Source organism: Peromyscus californicus, unplaced genomic scaffold, assembly GCF_007827085.1.
Source record: "Peromyscus californicus insignis strain IS unplaced genomic scaffold, ASM782708v3 Scaffold_5__1_contigs__length_169319896, whole genome shotgun sequence".
Lineage (NCBI taxonomy): Eukaryota > Metazoa > Chordata > Mammalia > Rodentia > Cricetidae > Peromyscus > Peromyscus californicus.
The window spans coordinates 63404710-63428679 of record NW_026294573.1 but is presented as its reverse complement, the minus strand read 5'-3'; the positions used below and the strand labels follow the sequence as shown (position 1 = coordinate 63428679).

Below are 23970 nucleotides of genomic sequence, written 5' to 3'. Positions count from 1 at the left end.
TCCTTATTCTTGAATGATTCAATTCCCAAAGCCATTACATAGAGACTAACAAAGTAGACAGCAAGGGATGGAGAAACAGCAATGGGAGAAAGGGCTTCTGGGTAGTAGATGATGGCTACTCCTTCACTGGGGAAATGGCTGAATATAGGGCCAAAGCTAGAACATCTTTTTGTAGCAATTAAGTAGAAAGTATAAACTAAGTATAAAGTATATAAACCTGACTAGCTACAGAACTTAAAGAGCTCCTAAAGACTAGTGAATAAAAGCAACTTAAATATGATGAAAGGCCGCCAGGAGCGGAGCCGCGGGCAGCACAGGCCAGGCCGCATCTCCGTCCCCGCACCAGCCGCCCGCGCCTGCCATGCGCGCCCCGCAGCGGCCCGCGCGCCCGGGCCCCGCGTCGTAGCGCGGCGGGCAGAGACCGCAGGCTCCCAGCCCGGGCCCGCCGTGTCCTCGAGCCCGATTGGCGCCGCTGCCCGGCGCCAGCGCCCGGTGCCGCCGCCGGCGAGGGTGGTGCGGGCCGCGACCCGGGCGCCCGGGGCCCTGCAGGATGGAGCAGGCCAAGGGCCGGGGACCCTCCGGGCGGTGCAAACTGGGACCCGGGTACCCCCGGGGTGGCGCAGCTTGGGGACTCGGGGACCCTGTGGGGGTGGCGCGGCCTGAGGACTGGGGAGCCCTGCAGGGAGGTGCAGGCCGGGACCCCGGGACTCTTCTGGGGTGGTGCTGAGGGGCCCCAGCATGCTTGCTTGGCCTGACGCCATTTTGAGCAGGGCCTGAGGAGTACGGGGGAGGGTTCAGTTGGAGGACATGGGCGCAGGAACGAGCGGGGTGTCTGCGGTCGGCCACCTGGCCCCAGAACAGGGAACTGGAGGGTCGGAGGGACAGTTTGTACCCTGGATGGGAGCCAAGTCAGCAGGCGTGTCGAGCTCGGGGAAAAACCACGAGCTGTCCTGAGTTTGAACCTGGCCTCATATGAATCGTCCAATCAGAATCCTGTAAACCATGGCCTCATATGAGTCGTCCAATCAGAACCCTGTAAAACATGGCCTCATACGAATCGTCCAATCAGAACCCTGTAAACTATGCTTCCTGCTTCTGTACCCGCCCTTCCGCTGCCCAACCCTATAAAAACCCTCCACTCCAGCCCGTCGGCGCGCCAGTCTCTTCAGCCTCTGGAGGGACTGTGTCGCCCCGGGTACCCGTGTTCCGGAATAAAGCCTCTTGCTGTTTGCATCTGACTTGTGGTCTCGGTGTGATCTCTGGGCGAGGGTCTCTCCAGAGGGAAGACTACCTACGGGGGTCTTTCATTTGGGGGCTCGTCCGGGATTTGAGACCCCCGCCTCGGGACCACCGACCCACTGTCAGGAGGTAAGCTGGCCGGCCGTCTGTCTGTATTGTCTCAGTCTGTTTACTTGTCTTTCGTTTTCGTCGGACGTCCTAAGTCAGGTCTGAGTCGGTGGGGGCTGAAGGAGCTGACGAGCTCGGACTTCGCCCACCGAAACCCTGGAAGACGTTCCACGGGTATCTGAAGTCCCCTCTGGGGCACGGAAAGTCCCCTCTGGGGCACGGAAAGTCCCCTCTGGGGCACGGGAAGTCCCCTCTGGGGCACGGGAAGTCCCCTCTGGGGCACGGTTTTTCGGGGCCACCCACGCATCAGAAGGATACGTGGTACTGGCAGGGGACGGAGAATTCAAACACTCCGCGTCCCCATCTGAGTTTTTGCTTTCGGTTTTACGCCGGAGCCGCGCAGCGAAAAATTCTGTGGTCTGTCTTGTCTGTTTGTTTCTCGTTGTGTGTTTAACCCTTCTTTATTTGGAGACCACCATGGGACAGGCTGTCGCCACCCCATTGAGCCTAACCAAGGACCACTGGTCCGATGTTAAGGCCCGAGGAAACAATGAAGGTGTCATTGTCAGGAAGAAGAAATGGATCACCTTCTGCGAGGCCGAATGGGTCATGATGAATGTCGGCTGGCCGCGAGAGGGATCTTTTAACCTCTCTCTTATTTCGCAGGTGGAGGGTAAGGTTTTCGCCCCTAGCCCTTATGGGCATCCCGACCAGGTCCCATATATCACCATCTGGAGATCACTGGTCGAGAACCCATTTCCATGGGTTAAGCCTTTCCTTCCGCAGCCCCCTCCAGTCTCTGGGCCTTCTGCGCCCCCCAACCCAGACTCCTCCCTTTACCCCGTGCTCCCTCACAAGGAGACTCCTAAGCCTCCAGTCCTTCCCCCAGACCCCAATACTCCCCTTATAGATCTCCTGACGGAGGACCCACCACCATATCGAGCCGGACCACCTGGAGAGCCGGCCAAAGCGGCCCCAGCCGCCGCCCCGGTGGCGGCGTCCCCGGCCGTGCCCGTGGCAGATCCGGAAGTCACCTCGACTCGCAGGACCCACGGGGCTGAAGAAGAGGACGCAGCCCCGTCCCCCATTGCCGGCCGCCTCCGCGGCCGCCGGGATGGCCCCCCTATTGAGTCCAGGGCCTTCCCGCTCAGAGAGGGGCCGAATCGCCAGTTGCAGTACTGGCCCTTTTCAGCCTCAGACCTCTATAACTGGAAACAACATAATCCCCCTTTCTCCAGGGATCCTGTTGCCTTAACCGGCCTAATTGAGTCCATCCTAGTGACTCACAGGCCGACTTGGGACGACTGTCAGCAGCTCCTGCAGACCCTCTTAACAGTAGAGGAGAAGCAGAGAGTTTTCCTGGAGGCCCGGAAGCAGGTTCTGGGCGACGATGGGAGGCCAACCCAACTCCCAAATATCATCGATGCAGTTTTTCCCTTGACCCGCCCAGACTGGGACTTCAATACACCTGAAGGTAGGGAGCATCTACGTCTCTATCGCCAGTTGCTCTTAGCGGGTCTCCGAGCGGCCGCCAGAAGGCCTACCAATTTGGCTCAGGTAAGGAATGTGATACAGGGAAAGGAAGAAACACCCGCTGCATTTTTAGAGAGGCTGAAGGAGGCTTATAGGATGTACACTCCGTATGATCCAGAAGACCCAGGGCAAGCACCAGGTGTCATCCTATCATTTATCTATCAGTCTAGCTCAGATATCAGAACCAAATTGCAGCGGCTGGAAGGCTTACAGGCGCTAGGTTTGCCAGACTTATTGAAGGAAGCAGAGAAAGTGTTCAATAAGAGAGAAACTCCTGAGGAGCGTGAGGAAAGGAGATGGCAGAAACAAGAGGAAAGGGACAAGAAACAGCATAGGGAGATAAAAAAGGTTTTGGCCGCCGTTGTGTCTCAGGGACAGCGGAGAGAGGGAGATAGGTCGGGAGAGCGAAGGAGGCCACCCCTTGATAAAGATCAATGTGCTTACTGCAAGGAGAAGGGACACTGGGCCCGAGAGTGCCCCAAGAAGCTACAAGGACCCCGCCGGCCCAAGCCCAAGACTGTAGACCTCCTTAGTCTGGAAGACTAGGGGAGTCGAGGCCAGGAGCCCCCCCCTGAGCCTAGGATAACCCTCAAGATCGGGGGGCAGCCCGTGACCTTCCTGGTTGATACTGGTGCCGAACATTCAGTCCTAACCCATGCCGGAGTGCCTCTTAGCCGGCATTCTGCACTGGTGCAGGGGGCAACTGGAAACAAGAGGTATTACTGGACTGCCGAGAGAAAAGTCCAACTGGCATCAGGGCAAGTAACTCACTCCTTTCTGCACATACCTGAATGCCCCCATCCGCTGTTAGGACGGGACCTATTAACCAAATTGAAGGCACAAATCTATTTTGATGAGAAGGGACCGAGGGTCACGGGTCCTAAAGGAGACTCTCTACAAATCCTTGCCCTCAGTTTAGAAGAAGAATACCGTTTGTTTGAACCAGAACCCCCGGAGAAATCTCCTGAGGAACTACAGAACTGGCTGAGAGAGTTTCCTCAGGCCTGGGCAGAGACTGGGGGCTTGGGGCTGGCACACGATCAGCCACCGCTGGTGATCTCACTAAAGGCCTCCGCAACTCCCGTTTCAATTAGACAATACCCAATGTCACGGGAAGCTCATGAGGGGATCAAGCCCCATATTCGAAGGCTCCTAGACCAAGGGGTGCTAAAGCCCTGCCAGTCCCCTTGGAACACCCCTCTCTTGCCTGTTAAGAAACCGGGGACAGGGGACTACAGGCCGGTCCAGGACTTGAGAGAGGTCAATAAGCGGGTGGAGGACATACACCCCACGGTGCCCAACCCCTATAACCTTCTGAGCACCCTCCCACCGACCCACGTCTGGTACACTGTGCTAGACCTGAAGGATGCCTTCTTTTGTTTGAGACTGCACCCTCAAAGTCAAATGCTATTCGCTTTTGAATGGAGGGACCCAGAAAAAGGGCTCTCGGGACAGTTAACCTGGACCCGGCTCCCTCAGGGCTTCAAAAATAGCCCAACCCTCTTTGATGAGGCCCTACATGCAGATCTGGCCGGATTCCGGGTCGAACACCCAACCCTGACTCTGCTCCAGTATGTGGATGATCTACTCCTGGCGGCCAGGAGTCGAACCGAGTGCCTGGAGGGCACTCGAGCCTTATTGGCCAGACTCGGACAAAAGGGCTATAGAGCCTCAGCCAAAAAGGCTCAAGTATGCCGAGACAAGGTTACCTACCTGGGCTACACCCTGAGCGGGGGGCAAAGATGGTTAACAAGAGCAAGGAAGGAGACGATAATCTCCATCCCCCCTCCTTGGAACCCCCGCCAAGTTCGAGAGCTCCTGGGTACGGCTGGGTACTGCCGCCTTTGGATTCCTGGCTTTACCGAACTGGCAGCCCCATTGTACCCCCTCACTAAACCAGGGGCCATGTTCCAATGGGAGGAGAAGCATCAGAAAGTGTTCCAACAGATCAAGAAGGCCTTACTCGAGGCCCCGGCTCTGGGTCTGCCAGATCTAACCAAGCCCTTTGAGCTGTTTGTGGATGAGAACTCAGGTTTTGCCAAAGGGGTACTGGTGCAAGACTGGGACATTGGAGGAGACCTGTAGTGTACTTGTCCAAAATTGGACCCGGTGGCTACAGGATGGCCATCATGCCTCCGCATGGTGGCAGCCATTGCCATATTACTCAAGGATGCCGGGAAGCTGACTCTGTGCTGGCCTCCCATGCAGTGGAGGCCTTGGTCCGACAACCACCGGACAGATGGCTTTCTAACGCCAGAATGATCAGGCCTTACTACTGGACTCAGACCGGGTAAATTTTGGGCCGACAGTTTCCCTTAACCCTGCTACCTTGCTGCCACTGCCTAGCCCCTCCGAGGAGCATGACTGCCTCCAGATTCTAGCCGGCACCCGCCCTGATCTGAAGGATCCAGACGCTGTCTGGTACACAGATGGGAGCAGTTTCCTGGAGGAGGGGGAACGCAGAGCCGGGGCAGCTATAACCACCGAATCGGAAGTGGTATGGGCATCGTCACTCCCGCCCGGGACATCGGCCCAGCGTGCAGAACTGATTGCGCTCACCCAAGCTCTCCGGATGGCAGAAGGTAAGAAGCTCATAGTTTATACTGACAGCAGATATGCCTTCGCCACTGCGCATGTCCACGGGGAAATCTACAGACGGAGAGGCCTGCTGACGTCCGCGGGTAAGGAAATCCCATACAAGAACCACAGAAAGAAAATGGGGGCGGACTGGGAACAAGGAAGACAAGCATATATACTAGGGGACCGGATGGTCATGCCAACCTCCCATACCCGATACATGCTGAGATTCCTCCATGCATTGACCCATTTGAGCAAAAACGAGATGAAGACCCTATTGGACAGAGAAAACACCTGGGCAGTGCTGCTGAACCAGGATCAGGTACTCCAGCAGGTAACTTCTACCTGCCCAGCCTGTGCTCAAGTCAACGCAGGAAAGGTTCATCTAAACAAGGGGTATGGGATGCCTCAAATATTGGGGTCGGATAACGGGCCTGCCTTCGTCTCTCAGGTAAGTCAGAAGGTGGCCAAACTATTGGGGGTTGATTGGAAACTCCATTGTGCATACTGCCCCCAGAGCTCAGGACAGGTAGAACGAGCTAATAGAACAATCAAGGAGACTTTAACCAAATTAACGCTTGCAACTGGCACTAGAGATTGGGTGCTCCTACTTCCCTTGGCTCTCTACCGAGCCCGAAATACTCCTGGCCCACACGGCCTAACCCCTTTTGAGAGCATGTATGGGGCCCCACCTCCTGTTGTAAACTTTCTCCATCCTGATATTTCATCTTTTGCCACCACCCCTACTTTAGAGGCACATCTTCAAGCCCTCCAACTGGTGCAGAGGGAGATCTGGAAGCCCCTGGCCAAGGCTTATCAGGAGCAGCTAGCCACATCCCTATTCTTCCCCATGAATGGAGGATTCCATTCCCGAGATAAGAAAATGGGGGAATGAAAGGCCGCCAGGAGCGGAGCCGCGGGCAGCACAGGCCAGGCCGCATCTCCGTCCCCGCACCAGCCGCCCGCGCCTGCCATGCGCGCCCCGCAGCGGCCCGCGCGCCCGGGCCCCGCGTCGTAGCGCGGCGGGCAGAGACCGCAGGCTCCCAGCCCGGGCCCGCCGTGTCCTCGAGCCCGATTGGCGCCGCTGCCCGGCGCCAGCGCCCGGTGCCGCCGCCGGCGAGGGTGGTGCGGGCCGCGACCCGGGCGCCCGGGGCCCTGCAGGATGGAGCAGGCCAAGGGCCGGGGACCCTCCGGGCGGTGCAAACTGGGACCCGGGTACCCCCGGGGTGGCGCAGCTTGGGGACTCGGGGACCCTGTGGGGGTGGCGCGGCCTGAGGACTGGGGAGCCCTGCAGGGAGGTGCAGGCCGGGACCCCGGGACTCTTCTGGGGTGGTGCTGAGGGGCCCCAGCATGCTTGCTTGGCCTGACGCCATTTTGAGCAGGGCCTGAGGAGTACGGGGGAGGGTTCAGTTGGAGGACATGGGCGCAGGAACGAGCGGGGTGTCTGCGGTCGGCCACCTGGCCCCAGAACAGGGAACTGGAGGGTCGGAGGGACAGTTTGTACCCTGGATGGGAGCCAAGTCAGCAGGCGTGTCGAGCTCGGGGAAAAACCACGAGCTGTCCTGAGTTTGAACCTGGCCTCATATGAATCGTCCAATCAGAATCCTGTAAACCATGGCCTCATATGAGTCGTCCAATCAGAACCCTGTAAAACATGGCCTCATACGAATCGTCCAATCAGAACCCTGTAAACTATGCTTCCTGCTTCTGTACCCGCCCTTCCGCTGCCCAACCCTATAAAAACCCTCCACTCCAGCCCGTCGGCGCGCCAGTCTCTTCAGCCTCTGGAGGGACTGTGTCGCCCCGGGTACCCGTGTTCCGGAATAAAGCCTCTTGCTGTTTGCATCTGACTTGTGGTCTCGGTGTGATCTCTGGGCGAGGGTCTCTCCAGAGGGAAGACTACCTACGGGGGTCTTTCAATGAAAATAAATGTTTATCATAGTGGGTTATAATCCATTGAAAAGATATCTACCTACCGTCTGTGATGAGATAATGAAAATAAGAATAAACTCAAGTTTGAGAAATAGTGGAATATTTGTGTTTTCTCAAAATGCTTCCCAGTGGAGCAATACAAGAAGAAATAAAGCAATGTGACAGACAACACACACTGAACCAACTGCAGTCAACATCAATGTCAAGGGTACAACAAAAAACAGAATTTGTGTAATGTACAAGAAAAGAGCCTACAGCCAGGTCATGATGGCCAACCAAAGACGCACACATGATCCTAGTCATCACGAAGCATCACATGAGCCCAGGCTACCTCATCTACTCAATAGCTGGCCTGAAGTCCTAGAAAAGGTCAAGGGAGAGGAAACAAAGTACTCCCAGTGGATGGAAGCTAAGACACGACAACGAAATGCTATGTATTGACTCCACACTGGATTCTTCTACTATGAAATTAAAGACATCACTGGACCTACTTGAGAAATTGAAAGGGACCTGAGGGCGAAGGTTTGGTAGTGCAATGATTCTAATTCCTAACTTTATCTGTGTGTGTGGCATCAGTGAGTGTCCTTGTTTTCAGGAAACAGATCCTAGAGTACTCAGGACAATGGAGCAATATACTGAGCTTGCGACTTTTCTAAAACCTGTGGATACTGTCAAGAGTATTTAAATATAAAGTAAATAAGTAATGGTATTTGGGAGTGTCCAAGCCTCAGTCTATGTACACTGAGCTAAAGGCCATGGGAAGAGAATTTACAGTAGAGGCTAAGAAGGGTCCTTAAGTCTAATGAAATTCACTCTATTTGCCTTTTCTCTAAGAACCCATAAACATACTAAACAGACCCTTTAAGTGTGGCATACTCTCCCAACAAGAATCAAAAGATCCACCTTCTAGGCAAAGCAGGACTTCCTTAGACAAATTAGACTGATCACTGAAACCTAGGCATTCTTAACATGAGAAGATGCAGTGCGGTTTGCTTCTAGAAAGAAGAATGTCAAGTGAGCGTGCATCCTCTATCACACACAGCGAACAAAATTCAGATGGGATGTGGAGTCCTCATCCGTTTCCTCTCAACTAAAACATAGCCTCTGCTTCAGAAGAGGACTCCAAAATTGTAATATAAATTCAAGGATGTGTGTGGTAACTTTCACTTGGCTTATTGGGAAAACTCAGTTCTACTTGGTAGGATTAGTTACAGAAACAAAACTGTATTTTCACTTTAGCAATTTAGACAAAAGATCAGATTTACAAAATAGAAGGTACTGTTGTCTGGTGACCTTTGGTCTCTGGGGGCTCTTGGAACGTGTCTGGGTAAGATGAGGGGTGGGTGGTTCCCCATTAAAAGGAAATGTCTTAAAGTCCCACAGCCTTTTCTCCTAAAAGCACTCCAATGTAGTCTGAACTAGAGGGCAGGAATTATTCTTCCTCAGAAACTGAGATGCCCCGTGAGTCCTCTGTAAGGATGAGAAGTTACCACTCACTGAAAACTGAACAAGGGTGAGGTTTGACAGAAACAAGAGTAACCCAATGTTCGTTCATACCCAGAGTCTGCTGCTAAGTTTTGCCCATAAAGATATTTTTCAAGGAAAAGTATTCATACTCCCTCAACAAGGCGAACTCTGCTTCTTTTGTTAAAAAAAAAAAAAAAAAAAAAAAGACCTTGGAAAACTCGGCTTCCTACTCGGTTGGGAGGAGGGAGGAAGGATGGCAAGAGGTAACAAAAACAGCAGAACACCACCAAGGAAGGGCCTTCTCTCAAACCTGATGTTCAGAGTCCAGAAAGGACTGTTATTCAGAGAACGTCCACCTATGATGGAAAACAACAACAACAACCCAGGAGGGGATGCAACCTATCTGAAGCATGAAAAGCATCATGCACCATTCACGCCTGTCCTCCCTGTCCTATAAATATTCTCTACTACTCTTAATTCCCACATTTTGCATTGCGTGTGCATGATGGGGAGTGATTGTAACTATAAGGAGACCAAGCTGCGACAAGTATCCAGAGAGTGATTAGCACAAACTGTATTGCTAACCACTGCCACGCTATCCTCCTACTCCAGGGAGGAAACACTGAATCACTCAGAGAATCACCATCAACCCAAGACTCATGTACAGCCCTACTTCAAAAATCTGGCTGATTATGAAGTTACTCACTGGCTTTTTCAAATGATGGTTAAGGCCAGGGAATGAACACTACTTCTAAAGTCATACTGATCCTTGGTGCTCACTTCTTTTTTAATTAAGAGATTCCCCCAATTATGCTTATCTCTACATTATAGAGAATGAAATCTTCACCAGTCTCCCTGAAGATGGGCTGATGGTGGCTTAAGAAAGTTTGTAAGCATATTGGTGCGGCCGAGGGTGGTGGATGCGGAAACTCACAACTGGATGAATTGCACAGTGGAGTGCTCAGTCACAAATGGGACTTCTATATCACATATCACCCTACCCCAGAGCCCAAAGGCCAAGGAGGAAGACAATGGAAAGACCGTAAGACCCAGGATTGGGAAGACCAGAGTGAAACAGTGTCTTCTGGACATGACAGGACCAGTGTGCCCACAAACTCATAACCACTGGTTACTGCCCAGGACTTACACAAGACCAAGCCAGTTACCATTCCATTGGAGGGGGGAAAGGGAAGAGGGTCATGGGTCCCCAACCCTAGCTAAGGAGCTATTGATATTTGAAGGCTTCTAAGGAGGAAGAGTCAGTTTTCTTTAGGGGTGTGGCCAGTGGCTGCTCCTCCACCAATGAATAGTGTATGGGCAGCACAAATGGGTTATTAAGGAAAAAAATGACACAAAGTTGCTACAGGGTAGCATTAAGAGGAGCTAGAGGTGAATATGATGATCAACATACATTGTATACACATGTGAAATTCTTAAAGAATAAAAATTCAGTATGAAAAAAACACTGGGGAAAGTTATTTTCTCTACCTAAACTGTAATTTAAGTGGCAGGAGAAATACAGAGACCCTGAGGACACAGAGATATGAGTCCATCAGAAGTAAACAGAACAAAGGCTCCTGCTGGCAGGTGAGCTGCTCTGATCTGGCAGTTTATCCCTAGGGACTCACGTAAGACTGCTCTATTGGCCCTAAAGCTGCAGACAGTGGCCCTGGGGATCGGCCTTAACACGTCATATTCTTTTATGCATTTCTAAAAGAAAATGAGCACTGCACTGTGCTGCTGCAGACTCATGGTCAGTGAAGGAAAACCTTGACTAGCACTCTCTGGGGGACTGCTCATCTTAGTCCTGATGCCTTCCTTTACTCATCTGTATACTGGAAGGCTTGGCCCATTGTGTGAAAGTGTCTATTCTGCTAAGAAACTGCATAACTTACTCATTCTAAACTATAAGAATAAGCACTGACTCACCTAAGATCTAAATGTATTAAACAATAAAAGTGAGGACAGGTAGTCGCTGGGCTAACCACTTCTCACACATTGGCTCAACCCATCCTCACAATGACTACATCCCAGGAGATTTTGCAATGTCCTGTTTCTGTCACTCTCGGCCAACAGACTGACAGAAACTAGTAATGTGCCTAAAGACCAACACCAGACTTTGACTAAAAGATTGGTTTTGAGTCTTTCCTTTCCTACATTCACTGAATCAGAAGAAATGAGGATAGGTGTGCAGGAAACCAACGGAGAGAAAGCAACTATGCATGTCAGCAATTCATGCAGGTTTTATTACCTGTCAAGGCTGTGTAGTGAAGTAGAACATTCAGCCCCGTATGTCTGAGACAGTTACTTCCTGTGCTGTTTTTCAGTACAGAGGCACATATACCTTTGACCTGAATGGATTTGCACTTAAGGAAATATAAATCAGAACAAAGATAGAATTATTGGTCCTTTTAATTAAATAAAAGAAGGACTGAAGGTAAACTTGGGAGTATGTATATAAATCACAATGTTCTGCTTGAACATGAATGAAAAGGAAACAACAGAATTCAGTTAAGATGTTTCCTGGAAAGAATGTGGAAGAGGGGAGAGGAACTAAAGAGACAAGGCCCTGGCTGAGGGGTGGGCAACAGAAAGCAAACTTTCCTTGTCAAGTGTTAAAAGAGAAATCTAGGAAAGAAAACCCAGAAGGGCATAAAGAAAAAGATTCAACAAGAACAGGTCCTAGCCTGAGCCCCAGGACCCCTGAGCAGTTGCTTCTTAGCCTGGGAACATATTGATAGTGACCTGAAAGGTTCAGTGATGGTCACTCTGCCTAAGTATTCAGAGTTTAAAGTATCAAAGAGAAAAATTCCACTGTAATTCATCTTACTTTAAAAAAATAAATAGCAGGCTGTGGTAGAATATACCTTTAATCTCTACACTCAGGAGGCAGAGGCAGGCAGATCTCTGTGAATTTGAGGACAACCTGTTCTACATAGCAGGTTCCAGGACCCTGTCTCAACAAACAAACAAACTACAAAAATAAATCACAATATTTTGTGTGACACTCCCTCTAGCAAACAATACTTTATTTAATGTCTTGTGGGTCTGGAGCTATAATCTTTCAAAGAGTAAGTCTGGTTTCATGTCCCCTGCCACGTGAAACCCCTAGTTGTCACAATGGTCTTACCCTAAAGACAATATCCTTGCACTTAAGCCAGACCTTTATGGGTACCTATGAATGTGGGAACGTGGTTACTCTAAGCTGAATATCAAGAAGCAGACTGGCAGAAAGCGGCCAGACTAACACTCTGAAAGACATAACTACTCAAAATTAAGTTCCTATTTTGAAGAAAGGTGTGCTACTATGTTTGTTTGTTTTTCAATTATTAATTGTATGCACTCACACTCAGGGGTCAAAGGACAACTTTCAGGAATCAGCTCTCCTTCCACCACGTGGGATCTAGAGATGGAAGATCTCAGTTCAGTCTTGTCAGCAAGCACTTTCACCCAGAGCCATCTAATCAAACCCAGATAAGAACGTTTCTGGTTGTGGTGACAGTGATGGTGACGGTGGTGGTGATGTGTGTAGACAAGAGGTCAGCATCAGTTGCCTTCTTCAGTAACTCCCACCTTAGTTTCTGAAACAAAGTCTCTACCTGAACCTGGAGTCACCAATTTAGCTAGAACAGTGACACCAACAATACCCAAGGGTCCTCCTGTTTGCACCTCCCCAGTTCTGGGGTTACAAGGACATGCTGCTGCTGTGCCCAGCATTTTATGTGAGTGCATGGCAAGCTCTTTACCATCTCCCTAGCCCTGAAGAAAACCTTCATATTTTTAGACAATTTTTGTCTAAACTTTCCCAGACAGGACAGTTTTGTTTAATATCAAACCCACCTATTCCCAAGGAATCTTAATTGTACTACTGTAAATGTCTGCAAAACTGTCCCCTGCACAAGGTGGGACGAGGACCAGTTAAGGTTGAGCTGTGATCACCCAGCTATGTCGTGGTTCTTGACCTGGTTTGTAGGGTGGAGTCAGTGGGAACAGTTGTTTATCATTTGCTAAAGATGCCATGGACACCGTGAGGAGAGGGTGTTCTGTTTTCATTACCAGCTCAAAATTCCCTACCTTGACTCACCAAGAGTTGAAATTCATTGGGTCAGCTACATTTTCATTAAACCTTCATTTAAGTCATACTCTACTGGACTGGACGGTTCTGCAGACTGGACCTCTGTACATTATGTAATCTTTCCATTAGTAAGTATTTGATATTTCATCATTTCATGCTATCAAAGGCCCTGAAATTCCCTATAACGAGAGGACAGACAGAAAAAACACTGACAAGAGATGAAATATTTTTTAAAATCTACACCTAATATGACCCATACTAAAATATAAATCTTTCCAAATAGCTGGTCTTGGCTTATTAAACCATCACCCAGCATTCATAGGTACCCATAAAGTACCTCTGACTAGTTTAAGATGCAGAAGCCAAGGGTTTAGATAAGAGCAGTGTAGCAAGCCAGAGATCTCAAACTCTTGTCACACACAAGACTTCCTTATGACTCAAAATTAGCAATCATAATTCTTACAGTCAGAACCAGAAGATAAAATCTCAAATTCATGCAAAAGCAGTTCTTTTATTCTTGACATAACTATCATCATACTCTTAAGTCAATAATGATAATTTTAGGAAGTAGACAGCCAAAGTGGAAAGTAAATACAAAGGTACAGAATATACTTCTAATGAGTTCTGAAACAATGAAAGGTAAGACCTCTAACTTTGGCTGGGTTTTTTGTTTTTGTTTTTGTTTTGAGACAGGGTTTCCCTGTAGCTTTGGTGCCTGTCCTGGAACTTGCTCTGTAGACCAGGCCTCTGCCTCCCAAGTGCTAGGATAAAGGCGTGTGCCACCACAGCCCAGCTACCTTTACAGGTTAAAACAACCTCTAAAAGTATCGTGTGTGTGTGTGTGTGTGTGTGTGTGTGTGTGTGTGTGTGTGTGTGTTAAGCACAAAGCCACATAGTTTAAAAGCTGTACAATCTGTGTTTGAGTGAATTACATGTAAAAGACAAACATTCCATGAGATCTTCTCCCTTACCCCCTCCCACATACATCGGGGCAGAATGCTGACCAGACCTACAGTCACAGAGGAAGCAAGGCCGTTTATTTCCTTCTCTTTGCTTCTGTAGAAAATTCACACTCTCAAAAATTCGTGGTGATAGTGTGTCCCCCAATATATTGTACACCCTAATAAACTTACCTGGGGTCAGAGAAGAGAACAGCCACTAGACAGACATAGAAGCCCACACACACCCTTAATCCTATCACTTGGGAGGCAGAGATCCATACGGATCTCTGTGAGTTCAAGGCCACACTGGAAACTGCCAGGCATGGTGACACACACCTTTAATCCCAGGAAGTGATGGCAGGAAGCAGAAAGGTATATAAGGCGTGAGGACCAGGAACTAAGCTTTTTAAGTATTTAGGCTTTTAGCAGCAGTTCAGCTGAGATCCATTCGGATGAAGACTCAGAGGCTTCCAGTCTGAGGAAACAGGATCAGCTGAGGAGTTGATGAGTTGAGGTTGGCAGTGGCTTGTTCTGTCTCTCTGATCTTCCAGCATTCACCCCAATACCTAGCTCTGGGTTTGTTTTTATTAATAAGACCTTTTAGAAAATCATGTTACAAAAATTAGCAAATCTTTATTTTAAAACTGAGGGAAAGCTAAATTCATTCTAATTTTTATTTTATTCTTATTATCGTTTTAAGATAGGGTCTTACTGTGTTGCTCTAGCTAGTCTCAAACTTGAAATTCCTCTACCTCAGCCTCCTGAGAGCAGGAATTACAGACATGTGTCCTCATATACTCCTGGAAGCTAAAGTATGTTCTTTCCAGTAGAACGCCATCATTATTTTAAATATTTTCAGTGGGAAACTTTTTATTCCCCCTTCTCAGCTAACAAAAACAATGGTTTAAACCCCAAAATGAGGGAAGGTTATTTCAATAAATAAAAGTTATTTGCTGGCTGCTTAACCATGTAACATACTGTATTTAATAATCTCAAGTGGGAGGTTGGGGATATTATGCTTATTTTTATATTTATACCAACCTAAAGCCCAAGGCAAATTAACAGCAGATTCAAAAACTGAATCTGTGCCTATAGATATCAGTTAAAACATTCTTTCTCTTACCCCATGGCTGTGTCCCTCATGGTAATAAAGATTATTATATTACACCGTGTATCATCTATCCTCACTCCCCGGAAATAAACCACAAACGTCTCTTCCAAGAACCTCAGACGTTTATTTTCTTAAACTGTGATCTTCAGATCCTGATCACTGTCAGGTTTTCTTGTAACTCATGGGATGATATAAAATCAGAAAGCAGGGCCTCTCTCTTTCCTATATTACCCTGACTCCCAGACTGCTTTCACTTAACAATACAGAGCATCAACAACAACAAAAACAAACAAAAAAAAAATCTGCTGAGCACAACAGAACATTTAGCTACTCTCAGAAACGATTCTCTTATCACCATATGAAAGGTAAGAGACCTAGTCACATGAGAAACTCTGGATGCTGCTTTGAGACTAAGTCAACCTAAGAAGAGGGAAACTGAGTCAATCATTTCAGTTTTAGTATTTCTGTAAATTTTCCCTAATTCTTAAATTTAAAAAGTCCTCTGAAGCTCACATTTCTTGTTTTTTGTATGTTTTTCTCTTCTGTGTGTATTTCCTATTTTCTTAGCTTCTCATGTGCTGGGGATGGGAAGGGAGCAGGGGTGAGTGGCCAATTCCTCCACACATCATAATCCTTCTCAGACCTTCAAGCCCAAATTGAGGCCACAACATTAGGAGCTTTCTACATTCAGTCAGCTGAATTCCTACTCCTGGGAAGCTTGACAAAGAACTGAGTGACACTATCCAAAACCAAGGGCCGCATCCTAAAACTGCTCATCACACACCATGGAACACCCGTGCCACTGAGAAACACCATCCAAAACCAAGGGCCACATCCTAAAACTGCTCATCACACACCACGGAAGACCGTGCCTCCCCTTCTTCTCTCTGAGTTCTCAGTTGACACAGTAAGAACACCTGAACTCTAAACAGCACCAACAGGATGTTTCTACTTCAATTCCTTCCTAATTTAAAAGGTAAACAGGTAGTTGAGAAAGCAAGAACAAAGGCAGGGGATTGGTTTTAGAGGACAAATTTGTCCTCCGATCCCTAAAGTTTGGAACTAACCTGCAATCAATTTGTGTGACTTACAGAAGACACTAAACCATAAAACCACTAAATATGTTGAATTACACGAATAACTTTCTACTGTAATGACTGTACTTTGAGGAACTCAAGAGATCTGTGTCATAGCAGAAATTATGGCTCATACAATGACATCCTACTAATCATTTATATACATGTACCACTTTCATAATTTAATTCAGAGTTGGGAAAGAGACAGCCAAACACATAGATGGGAAGAAAAAAAAAAACCCTGATATGAGAAAATTAACGTTTGCAAAACCACCAAATGAATGAAGCCACCTGTTTAATCTTAGATTTATTTAAATAAATCACCCTTTATAAGTGCTAGTGAAAAACTGCAGCATTCTTTTATCCTTTGAGGTAGACAATTATAGGATGATATATATTAGAAAATAACAAACACTGCCACACTTGTTCCAAAACAAATATTCAAAGTCCAATGAAGCTGTCCAGTGACAGCCACTAAAATAATCTTCTCTGTGTTATTTTCTTTGAGTCATTTTTATAAGTAGCAGCCAGCCATTCATCTCTGGGCACTGTGGAGATGACTTTGCCACAAAAGCCACTTATATTTTTAGAAGCCAAAGTCTTGACAAATCAATTCCTAAGAATATAATTTGTTACAAATTGAAGAAAGCCTGAAAACACAGACCTTGGTTAAAAGGCTCCTGTATCTTCTTGTAGCTTTTCCAAGTTTAAGTATGTGGGAAGAATACCCATAAATTTAAGTCAAAACTGAAACACTTAGAATATTCCAATTTAAAATACATTAAAATGTGGCCTCTGAAAGGAAATGAAAATGGCTTTTTAAGCATATGAAAAGTTGTTCATCATCACTCACAAGAGCAATGTGAGTTAAAAATGAGATACTATTTCCACCCACCGTGGTCGGGGGTAATAAATCACTGTGGAGAAATGAGTGCTCTCACAGGCTTAGTACAGCACTGAGTGGCAGATCCCCTTTAACAAGCTATCTGTAAATGTCCATCAAAATTGAAATTCCACTTTGTGCCCTGAATCTACAACAGTACTCCTTGGAATTTATCCTACTGGCATAGAAATTTCATCTCCTCTGTCAGTAAGACCTGGGGTATGTGCTTCAGTATTACTGGTGACCGCAAGCAGGCTCATTGTGTATCGTTTTTATACGGGGTGTTTGTTTACTTATTCGAAAAATTATAACCAGGCTGGCAGAAGGGATGTAGTCTTTACAGTTGAGAAGTCAAAAGCATTCCTAACGCCCAAGAAGAAAATGCTGCATGGCGTGACCTAAGTTAATTCCAGACCTTAGATTACATTACCATGTTCAGATGGCTTGGCACCAATGAGGAGTGAAAGTTCCTTATCACAGATCCTTCTGATGCTTTAACAAGCAAAACCCTTTGTTGGAAGTCAAATAACCAGCATTTCAGCAAAGTTCCAAATTATTTCTTCATAAAACCACATCATATAGAAATATAACTGTCACTCTGAGAACCAGGACTGCATTATGCTGCAGACTTAATACAGACTGGAAGCATGCTCCCCATGTCTTAAGCAGTTCTTGCCAAATGGGCGCCTGAGATGTCCTATTGAAACAGGTGGTGTCTGAACAGAATTGGATTTCTGCCTATAGAAACCCTGGCTTTAACAACTGCTGTGGTTAGTTTTAATTTTCCAATCCTCAAAATTAACTGCTTGCCAGTGATTCAGGAAGGGACCAAACAACTTGTTTAGACTTTGCCCTGTTTGGTTGGGGGAGGAACGGGGAGTGGGAGGGAAGGAGACTAACACCCCGCCACAGGCTTCTAGAGAATGACCCAACACTTGATCTCCAGCTAAAGCATGGAGCAGCCATGAAACAAACTTCATTCTCAGACACTTGGCCCTTTGGAGGGTTTCTGTCAGAGCACCACAGGATGCAACCACACTGCTGTATATAATACAAGTGAATGCCTCTAAGTGGACAGAGCTTTCAGAAGCCTTTCATCTGTGAAAATCTGCGAGTTAAGAAGAATGGTAAGAATCACTGATTTTTCTAACGAAGACTTAAATCTTTTAAAACTGATAGTCCAAATAAACCTGAAATTAATTTAGACAAACAAAATAGAAACAGGCAGAGTACAAATTCCTTGAGGAAAAGAACACCACAGACCAACCCTTACACACAACACAGGTCCATCACTGTTCTCCATCAATGCCAACTGCATCTTCCTACTGAGGTGCTTACAAAAATAACAACCCTTCCTCACTAAGTACTGAAGTGTTTAGTATAAAAGTCATATGCAGCTGCTTATCCTCCAAGAATATACCCAAAGGAAAAGAACCAAGACACTGAGGTCTCCAGTGCTGCCCAACATGGTTTCACATCCCCTGTGAAAAAAAAAAAAAACACCATCACATCCCACAACAGAAGAACTGGGATTCCGGGACAAGTGGTCTAGACAACGAGAGAAATTCATAATTTGTCTGAATACAAGTCCATACCACCATCTCTTCAGAAATGCACACAGGAGTTAGAATGGCAGTTTCAGTGGTAATGACACACAACAGCAAACAGATGCCTGTGCTTTGTAAACCCAGAAGGGAGGCTGGTCTCCTTTCAACCCAGTGTCTTACACGGACGGACAGCAAACTTTTCCACATCACTTTTCAGTATTAAAAAGGAGAGAAGTGAAGGGAAAATCATCTCTCACTGTCAAAAATCCCTTAATCCCAGTATTACTGCTCATCAGTTTATTTTTACAGGAAATAACCAGAAATACTTCATTGGAACAGGGAGGTACTGCTCCATGTGGAGAGGGTGGAGGGAGGGGGGTCCTGATACTTTTGCTTGAAATTCAAAGGGTTATTTATTGCTCACTGCTCCCCTCTTTACCAATCAAAAATTAAGACCTCAAAATAAAGGAACTTCCTCCCTTAATATATTTAAGACTATAAATAAAAATGAATACGCATAAGTGAATATAATTGACCTTTCAAAGATGCTCTTATATTGATCCTTTCCATCTAAGCCCTACATTCTGACACTAACTCAAGGTTTGGCAGGGACGAGGCAGAGACTAAACCAAACCCACTGTTCCCAGCAAGTTCTACTGTGGTGTCTCATTTAGGGGAAATTATCGTCTGGAATCCGGTTTTAAAAGACCATCTGTATTTCAATACTCTCGGAAAATGATACCTAAATCCAAATGCACCTAGACCAAAAACTTACTCTTTTAAGGGAAAGATATTTTTAATATTAAGGGGTGATTCTGCAGCGGAACACAAGGTATTTTTCTTTACAGGGATATGCACATGAAGATTTCTTGGAGACTGTTTAGAAAATAGTTATGACGTTGAGAGGGGAGGGAAGGGCAGGGGAGGGGAGGGCAGGGGAGGGGAGGGCAGGGGAGGGGAAGGAAGAAAGAAAGGAAGGAAGGAAGGAAGGAAGGAAGGAAGGAAGGAAGAAAGAAAAAGAAAGAAAGAAAGAAAGAAAGAAAGAAAGAAAGAAAGAAAGAAAGAAAGAAAGAAAGAAAGAAAGAAAGAAAGGAAACCTAGTGAGAGGGAAATTTGACATACAGCTGTCAGTTTGAAGATCATTATGAAGAAAAAAAATCTGCAAGTTTTCAAGATTCTTCTGGCAGAAACGTTCTTTGGAATCATTTTCTTCTAAGGGCTGAAAAGCGTTTTCTAAGAGGCTTCCAGCTCTAAAAGTAACCTTTCTGATCTCAGGAAGAGCCAAGTTCAGCTTTTAACAGCACTGTGTACTTTCGGCACTAAAGAGAGAAGAGAAAGAGGAGCACAGCCAGACGCTGACACGCCCCAACTCCTTAAACTGTGGCTGGCAATCCACAGTGGGTCGTCTCACTGAATGTCCGGGCCATGGAAATCTGGCAATGGCTAAGAAGCTTTTAGAGCTGGGGAGACGGTACAGTTGGTGTCGCTGAGCTAGTACAACTGTCTGTTCAGATCCCCGGTACCCCCATAAGACGTCAAGCACGGTGGTGCATATCTGTAATCCAGTGCTGGGGAACTAAAGCCAGAGGATCCCTAGGGCACGCTGCCAGCTAGTCTACCACAATCAGTGAGCTCAGGCTTGTTAAGAGGTCCTATCTCCAAAGTAAGGTAGAGGGGCTGCAGAGATGGCTCAGTGGTTAATAGCACTTATGGTATATAATCAAACAGGACTTAGGTTTGATCCCTAGTATCCACATGGCGGTTCACAATCACCCATAATTCCCATTCCAGGACAGAGACCCGATGTCCTCTTTTGAACTCTGGGTACCAGGCACATATGTGATACACAGGCATACATGTGAGTAAATGACTCCTCCAACATAAAATGAGAAATGTGAATTTTAAGAAGTAAGGTGGAGAATTGAGGAAGATGTCTGGCAAATAACCTGTAGTCTTCACACACATGCACATATCCACATGCAGTTTCTGATGTGCAGTGAACAAAAATTACTGCAAAATCAAACGCACAGTGAATCTGTGGTAATTCTGGCAGCACTTGCCTGTGTGGCATGGCATAGCTTCCCTGAAGTCCTGAACACAGAGCATGTGTACGTTACATTGCACATACCGTCACTCCATACACCAATGATGGAAGTCTGAACCAACCTGGCTCGACTCTGAAATGTTACGAGTTGCAAGAGTTTTTTTTTTGCTGGACACACAAATTTTCCTGTTGCTATTGAAACATAACAGTTTAATTATGAAAAACAAAACACTATTTTTCTGATCATATCTCAGCATATAAAGTATTGAGTTAATATATTTGAGTTGTATTGTGTGTCCTGAAATGTTGCCATTTGAGTTGCTGGCTTGAGTTTCATTTTTTTAAAAAATCTAATGGATTTTGGTTTGGGATTAGGGCAGAATTTAAACAACTTCTGAAATGAGCCCTAAACATATATCTGCCATGATATATTTATATAAAGCAGCATTCTCAATATTCATTACTATAAAATCAAAACACTGGTGAATTCTGAAAAATGTTTAAGATGCTGTGAGTGCCTTAGTGAAAACCATTTGGCCAATTTTTATATGAAGATTCAATTCTTCATATAAAAATAATAAAATACCTTTATCTCAATAGGCAAATTTTACTTAGTCCTTAATAAGTGGTAAAATTATATGCATTCTGAGTCACTGTTTTAAAATATACTTCTCTATGATTTATTATCAGTACGTTTTTCATTTGTTCACCTATTCTATACATCTACATTCCAAGCATCACATAAAAATTTCTCTGGTGATGGGTTCATTGGGGCTCACAGAGACTGAACCAACAACCAGGGAGGCTGCATAGGACTGACCTAGGCCCTCTGCACATAGTTATAGTTGTGTAGCTTGGTCCTCTTTTAGGACTCCTAACAGTGGGAACAGGGTGCCTCCAACTCTTTTACAGGCTTTTGGGACCCTACTCCTCATACTGGGTCATCTTACCCAGCCTTAATACATAGGACGGTGCTCAGTCTTCCTGTTTTGTTGATACTCATGGGAGACCTGACCTTTCCTAAATAGAAATGGAGGAGGAGTGGATTAGGAGGTGAGAACAGAGTGGGATGGGAGGAAGGACTGGGAGAACAAAAAGAGGGATAACTGTGGCCTAGTTGTAAAATAAATAAATAAATAAATTTATTAAAGAATCTTCTCAGGTGAAAAAGGTCTCAAATAGATGAAGTTTAAGAAAGCCATAAACGGACACTCCTGCCTCAAGCTCTACATAATGATTGTGCTATTACACAAGAGGAAGGTCTCGTTTCTTTTTCCTTTAAGGGTAGAAAACACACACATCTGCCACATATATTAATGTAGTATTTAGTAATAAAAAACATAGCAACTCCCCTGTCTGCCAAAATAGAGCCATTAAAAAGAAAAAAAACTTTTCTGAACAGAAAAATTTCAATGAAAGCAAAATGGCTCAAAAGTCTGTAGCTTTTAGATTGCATTAAAACAACAGTAAATATTGCAATGTCAGCTAAAAATAATCTAAGCCAAAAATGTGTATTGGTCTGTAAGTGTTTGAACATTTTCATAGAAGGCAATTTTATCTCCACATATAAGATGAATCTATAGATTACTATGATCTCAAATGAATTTTAAAGTTTTTACTTTGTTATGAAATTCACAGGAAATCAGTCCCTTAAATAAATTATTAAGCATGTCAAATGATCTGTACAAACATTTTGAACTTGTCAAGACACATTTGCAGTCTAATAGGACAGTATTCCTGGGCTTTGAAGGTTACTTGGAGAAACACAAAGAAAGAAGCTAGAAGTTATGGAGGTCACTTGGAAATGAACACCAGTATAATGAACGACCAAAATAAACAGGAGATTATACCAGGATGTGGCAATGCCTTAACTCTGACCTCTAACCTTTGCACATTCTGGGATTACATGCCTGTTTTAAAACATTCTATATCACAGTTACCTGTCCCTATAACCTTTATCATTAACCGGATGTCTTCAAGTCTCATAATTCACAAATTTCAATTCCCACCCAACAACATATCCAAGAAGCCTAAGGCACCACCTTCATAAAAAGAAATCTAATGAGGGTATTGGGATTTATAACAGGGGGTTGGGGATTTAGCTCAGTAGTAGAGTGCTTGCCTGGCAAGCACAAGGCCCTGGGTTCAGTCCTCAGCTGGGGGGTGGGGGAATTTATAACAGACCACATTACTAAGAGCATGACCACAGGTAAATAGATAGCTTCTACATTACACTCTTGATAACTATTAAAACGATTAAAAAGGGTTATTTAAAAAAAACTTCCTTAATAAATGTATACTAATTCCCCATTTTTAGGCTTGATCTAATCCAAAATGCCAAGAAAGAATAAAGTCCCAAGTTGTAACATGTAATAAAAGCCCATTCTGTCGGGAACATGCATTCCCTTGTCTCTGAAGCTGCTCTCCAATATTTATTTAACCCATCATCTACAAACATATTAGTACAGTGAAGAATTAAACACGGCAAAAATACTCCATAGCTTCAAATGCATGCTCAGTCAAAAGAAAAAAAAAAAAACCAAGTGAAACAGGGCTCGAAGAGAAATAAGTCCACGTAATCCAAAACGCTCACACAATTATGTAGATAGGCGATTCCTCACGGCAGGGTCCAAAGCTTTCCTACAGTTTGTGGAGTAATAGTCTATGATCCATAAAGGGAAAAAATATGGGACCAGAATAATCCACTGTGCCCTCCCCACACAGCCCTAAGGCAGAGTTTACCAGTGCTCTGAATCAGCTTCAGAGGCAACAAATTTATAAAAAATATGGGACCAAAATAATCCACTGTGCCCTCCCCACACAGCCCTAAGGCAGAGTTTACCAGTGCTCTGAATCAGCTTCAGAGGCAACAAATTTATAAATGCTTAAAGAAAGTGTTAAGTTCATGGATACAAAACTACACAAAACCCTTCTAGATAAACTAAATACAGAGGATCCTAGAGTAAAGAACAAATGTCAAGGCTACATCTGAATTGGATCTTATGTGAGTCTGAGCTATGCACACAAGATGACTAAGAGAGTTCATCTGAAGATGGCCTGGGTGATTCTGATCTTAACGGAGATTTTAGTCAATTCATAATCTTTATCTGTGTCATTGAACTGGCTAAAAACAGAAAATTTAAATGCTTGTGCCAGCAATACCAATTGCAAGGGCAAAAATACGCCACCTGTTGCCTTCATCTAAAAGGAATTTCTTCTACTTACACTTCAGAAGTCAAAAAATATGTATTCAAATGACTAAAACATGTTATATGAATGAATTATATTTCCATTCATTATGATAAAGAAAATTTGGACAGTAACTCCATTTTATGTAATTTTTCACATAACCTTCAACTTCTCCTAAAACTTTCTATAAATAGATAAAATCGGGCTGGAGAGATGGCTCCATGGTTAAGAGCAGTGGCTGTTCTTCC

The 23970-nt window shown here is 45.5% G+C and overlaps 2 protein-coding genes across 3 annotated transcripts in view; one reads left to right on the top strand and one right to left on the bottom strand.

The window, feature by feature from the left end:
* The window catches only part of Mllt3 (MLLT3 super elongation complex subunit), a 290749-nt gene that overhangs the window by 92355 nt on the left and 174424 nt on the right, over positions 1–23970 (bottom strand). The gene's annotated exons all lie outside the window — the stretch shown is intronic.
* Positions 498–6396, top strand: LOC128096371 (uncharacterized). Its single transcript, XM_052715856.1, is given in 5 exon segments — positions 498–4936; positions 4939–4975; positions 4977–5065; positions 5068–5139; positions 5142–6396. Coding segments are annotated over 5 exon segments (4521 nt in total). The 5' UTR covers positions 498–1824; the 3' UTR covers positions 6353–6396.